Source organism: Salvelinus sp. IW2-2015, unplaced genomic scaffold (genome assembly GCF_002910315.2).
Source record: "Salvelinus sp. IW2-2015 unplaced genomic scaffold, ASM291031v2 Un_scaffold1859, whole genome shotgun sequence".
Classification (NCBI taxonomy): domain Eukaryota; kingdom Metazoa; phylum Chordata; class Actinopteri; order Salmoniformes; family Salmonidae; genus Salvelinus; species Salvelinus sp. IW2-2015.
Window position 1 is genome coordinate 259016 of NW_019943224.1, and position 5402 is coordinate 264417.

Here is a 5402-nt window from a genome sequence, read left to right on the forward strand (position 1 = left end):
ATATATACCCCAGCATAGCCTGGTAGGAGAGGGAGAAGGTTAGGATATATACCCCAGCATAGCCTGGTAGGAGAGGAGACAGGTTAGGATATATACCCAAGCATAGCCTGGTAGGAGGGAGACAGGTTAGGATAAAAACAAGGACATTTCTAAGTGAGCCCAAACTTTTCAACGGTAGCGTACATGTATCACTACTGACGAGCCTGGCTCTAAAAGCCTCGAGACATAGAAAACACACAGAAAAGCAGGGTAATTATCAAGGTAGGGCATCAAGCCATGTCAGGTGACATGTTAGGTGACATGTRAGGTGACATGTTAGGTGAGAGTGTATTAGAGAGAGGGCTTTTCATTCTCAGATATCCAAAGTGAGATTGATTTCTCCAAGCAACGCTTAAAAACAGAGATATTCAGGAGGCTAATAATCTTATTTTGACTATAATCTGTTCAATAATCTATTTGGACTATAATCTGTTCTCAATAATCTATTTGGACTATAATCTGTTCTCTATAATCTATTTTGACTATAATCTGTTCTCAATAATCTATTTGGACTATAATCTGTTCTCTATAATCTATTTTGACTATAATCTGTTCTCTATAATCTATTTGGACTATAATCTGTTCTCTATAATTATTTGGACTATAATCTGTTCTCAATAATCTATTTGGACTATAATCTTTTCTGACAGCCCAACAACACCATCCATGCCTCCTCTACTTTGTACATTCAGAAAGTATTCAGACCCCTTGAATCTTTCCACATTTTGTTACGTTACAGCCTTATTCTAAAATGGATTAAATAGTTTTTCATCACCTGAAATCTCCACACAATACCCCACAATGACAAACCAGGTTTTTAGAAATGTTTACTAATTTATAAAAGTAACTGAAATAACACATTTACATAAGTATTCAGACCCTTCACTCAATACTTTGTTGAAGCCGCTTTGGCAGCGATTACAGCCTCGAGTCTTCTTGGGTTTGACGCTACAAGCTTGGCACATCTGAATTTGGGTATTTTGTCCCATTCTTCTCAGCAGATCCTCTCAAACTCTGTCAGGTTGGATGGGGAGCGTCGCTGCACAGCTATTTTAAAGGTCTCTCCAGAGATGTTCGAATGGGGTTCAAGTCCAAAAGCTCTAGGAAGAGTCTCGGTGGTTCCAAATTCATTCCATTTAAGACTGATGGAGGCTACTGTGTTCTTGGGGACCTTCAATGCTGCAAAAATGTTTTGGTATACTTCCCCAGATCTGTGACTCGACATAATCCTGTCTCAAAGCTCTACGGACAACTCCTTCAACCTCATGGCTTGGTTTTTGCTCTGACATGCACTGTCAACTGTGGGACATTATATAGACAGGTGTGTGCCTTTCCAAATCAGGTCCAATCATTTGAATTTACCACAGGTGGAATCCAATCAATTTGTAGAAACATCTCAAGGATGATCAATGGAAACAGGATGCACCTGAGCTCAATTTCGAGTGTCATAGCTGAAGGGGGCTGAATATTTATGAAGGTCAGACAAAGTCCTACTAACAGTATACTACCAGTCTGTGTGGGCCACACGGGCTGATGGTCCTTTAGAGAGCAGTCTGTCACAGCGATGACAGCGACTCTTACTCTACCCCCACTAATCCCTTTTACTCTACCCCCACTAATCCCTCTTACTCTACCCCCACCAATCCCACTTACTCCACCCCCACCAATCCCTCTTACTCCACCCCCAACTAATCCCTACATTACTTCCCCCACCAATCCCACTTAGCTCACACCCCACCAATACCTCTTACTCACCCCACCAATCCTTACTCCCACTAACTCTAACTCACCACCCACTTACTCACCCATCCCTCTGACTCCACCCTCCCCACCTATGGGGTCCTAACCTACTTTACCCTCATACCCCTCTTACTAATCCGTCTTACTCTACCTTAATCCTCTACCTCTGACCCACTAATCCCTCTACTCTACCCCCACATCTAATCCCTCTTACCACTCATATCCCCTACTAACACTCCTCTCTACTCTAATCCCCATTTCCTTTACCTGACCCCCACTAATCCCTCTTACTCTACCCCCACTTAATCCTCTTACTCTACCCCCACTTAAGCCCTCTTACTTCTACCCCCCAACTTAATCCCTCTTACTCTCCCCACTAATCCCCTTACACTCGTTCTATCCGCTCTACACTCCCTCCCCCCTACTGTCTCTCTCTCTCCTCCCTACCGTTCCTCTCTCTCCTCATCCCTCCCTACGCGTCCTCTCCTCTCCTCCTCCACCGTCTCTCCTCCTCCCTCCCCTCCCTCCTCCTCCCACCGCCCTCTCCCCTCTCCTCCTCTCCCTCACGTCCCACCTCCCTCCTCCCCCCTCTCGCTCCCTCTCCCTCCTCCGTCTCCTCCTCCCTTCCTCTCCCCTCCCTACCGTCCTCTCTCCCTCCCTACCGTCCTCTCTCCCGTCGCCTACAGTCCTCCTTCCCCTCCCTACGTCCTCCTCCCTCCCTACCGTCTCCTCTCCTCCTCCTCCGTCCCTCCTTCCTCCCTACCGCCTCCTCCCTTACCGTTTCCTCTCTCCCTCCCTACCGGTCCTCTCTCCCCCCTACCGTCTCTCTCCCTCCCTACCGTCCTCCTCTCTCTCTCACAGGCTGTCACAGCGATGATCAAAGCCAAGTAAACAGAGAGAGAAGGTTTAAACACTGGACTGTGCAATGACCAAGAAACAAAAGAAAGCTATTTGAATGCTGAGTGCTTCCCTCCCCAATCCAGGTCTGTTCCCGTTAGCTAGTCTGGGACCATTTGACAACAGACAGACGTGTCTGCTTAGGAGAGGTGGGATGGCAATTAAGGGTGGGGTGCTGTGTCTACATGATGAGCGATTTGATCCATAAAATCTCCTGCTCTGCGTTGAGACTGGGGGGGCTTGTGTGTCTGTGTGTGTGTGTGTGTTGTGTGTGGGTGTCTGTGTGTGGTGTAATGTCGTACTTGTATTGTGAGTTGATGTTCAGACACCTCTCCAGGCGTTGGCGCATGTCAAAGGCTCATCTCTTAACCGTCCATCTGCAGCCTCGGATGAACATGTTCACCTACACAACAGAAGAGAGAGAAAGAGGACATGGTCACCTACACACAGAGAAAGAGGACATGGTCACCTACACAGAGAGAGAGAGAGAGAGAGAGAGACATGGTCACCTAACACACCAAGAGAGAGAGGACATGGTCACACCTACACACGAGAAGAGAGAGAAAGTACATGGTCCCTACACACAGAGAGAGAGAAAAGAGGACATGGTCACCTACACACACAGAGAGAGAAAGAGGACAATGGTCACCTACAACACAGAGAGAGAAAAGAGACATGGTCACCTACACAACAGAGAAAGAGGACATGGTCACACTACACAGAGAGAAGAGAGAAGGGACATGGTCACCTACACACAGAGAGAGAGAAAGGACATGGTCCACCTACACACACAGAGAGAGAAAAGAGGACATGTCAACCTACACCAGAGAGAGAAAGAGGACATGGTCACCGTACACACACAGAGAGAAAGTACCTACCGGAAAGAGACATGGTCACGACAGAAATGCCTAACAACTAGAGAGGAAAGAGGACATGGTCACCTACACACACAGAGAGAGAAAGAGGACATGGTCACCTACACACAGAGAGAGAGAAAGAGGACATGGTCACCTACACACAGAGAAAGAGGACATGGTCACCTACACACAGAGAAAGAGGACATGGTCACCTACACAGAGAGAAAGAGGACATGGTCACCTACACACAGAGAAAGAGGACATGGTCACCTGTCTGAGAGAAAGGGGTGATTTGATATGAACACAATGGGTACAGAGGGAACCAGAACCCTCAGTTCATTGATTCTTCAGCACAAAAATCGGTATATTCTCTGTGCTTACTGTGTGTATCTGCATGCACACACACACTTGTCTGTCTGTCTGTAAATGTCTGTAAATGTCTGTCTGTAAATGTCTGTAAATGTCTGTCTGTCTGTAAATGTCTGTCTGTCTGTAACTGTCTGTAAATGTCTGTCTGTAAATGTCTGTCTGTCTGTCTGTAAATGTCTGTCTGTCTGTCTGTAAATGTCTGTCTGTCTATAAATGTCTGTCTGTCTATAAATGTCTGTCTGTCTATAAACGTCTGCCTGTCTGTAAATGTCTGTCTGTCTGTAAATGTCTGTCTGTCTGTAAATGTCTGTCTGTCTGTGCGCACGTGACTCTGACCTGGTCTACAGAGGTGTAGGTGCTGGTCCTCGTCATCAGTGCTGCTCCCCAGACACCAGGCGTGGTAGGCCAGGGCGAACAGATCCTCCAGCTTGCCAGGGTGCGCTATGGCCCGGTTCAGACGTTTCCACCACTCTTGGCACTGCTTGAACGTGGAGAAGTGGCATCTGAGGAAATAACAGAACAAAAACCACATCAGGACAGGAAGTCAGAGACCAGGACCTTTAAAACCATTACCACAATATCACGGTTTCGTCATATTATTACGGATTATCACAGTTTCACCATATTAAATCGACTATCACGTGGGACAGGAAGAAAGAAGTCTCCGGGAAAAAGAAAGCCAGAAGGGGTTTGTTTCATGATTAATAACTCATGGTGTGATTGTGGTAATGTACAGGAAGTCCTTTTTGTTCCTTTTGTTCTCCCGATCTGAAATACCTCACCATCAAAATGGCGACCGCATTACATCCCGAGAGAATTTTCTTCAGTCATCATCACTGCCGTGTATAGCCCCCCAAGTAACTACAATGGACTATATGCAAAACTGGAACCTGCATATCCTGGGGCAGCATTTATTGTAGCTGGGGACTTTAATAAAAGGATATGTGAGGAAAAAGCTACTGCAATTCTATCAACACATCTACTGCGTTACACGCGCAACACTGACCCTGCTACTCGCCGGCTACAAGGCCCTCCCCCCCGCCTTCCCTTTGACAAATCAGATCACACCTCCATTCTGCTCCTCCCCACCTATAGGCAGAAACTTAAAAAACGGGAAGCTCCAGTGGTAAGGACTGTTCAACGTTGGTCTGACCAATCGGAATCTACGCTTCAAGATTGTTTTGAAAAATGTTCCGGGTAACCTGTGAGAATAGTATTGGACGTATACACAGACTCGGTGACTGGGTTCATCAGGAAATGGATAAAGGATATTTTTCCAGCTACACAACTTATCCAAACCAAAAACCCTGGATAGATGGCAGCATTCGTGCAAAACTGAAAGCGCGAACCACCACATTTAACCATGGCAAATGTGACTGGGAACATGGACGTGTAGAAACAGACCAGTTGTGACCTCCATAAGAGTGTAGTTGTGACCTCCATAAGAGTGTAGTTGTGACCTCCATAAGAGTGTAGTTGTGACCTCCATAAGAGTGTAGT

General features: G+C 46.4%; 1 protein-coding gene across 1 annotated transcript in view; it reads right to left on the reverse strand.

Moving 5' to 3' along the window:
* The window catches only part of LOC139024774 (phosphatidylinositol-3,5-bisphosphate 3-phosphatase MTMR4-like), a 27772-nt gene that overhangs the window by 16216 nt on the left and 6154 nt on the right, over positions 1-5402 (reverse strand). The window contains exon 2 of the mRNA XM_070439705.1: positions 4239-4405. Within this exon, the coding sequence (XP_070295806.1) occupies positions 4239-4405 (167 nt within the window). The remainder of the gene's footprint in view (positions 1-4238; positions 4406-5402) is intronic.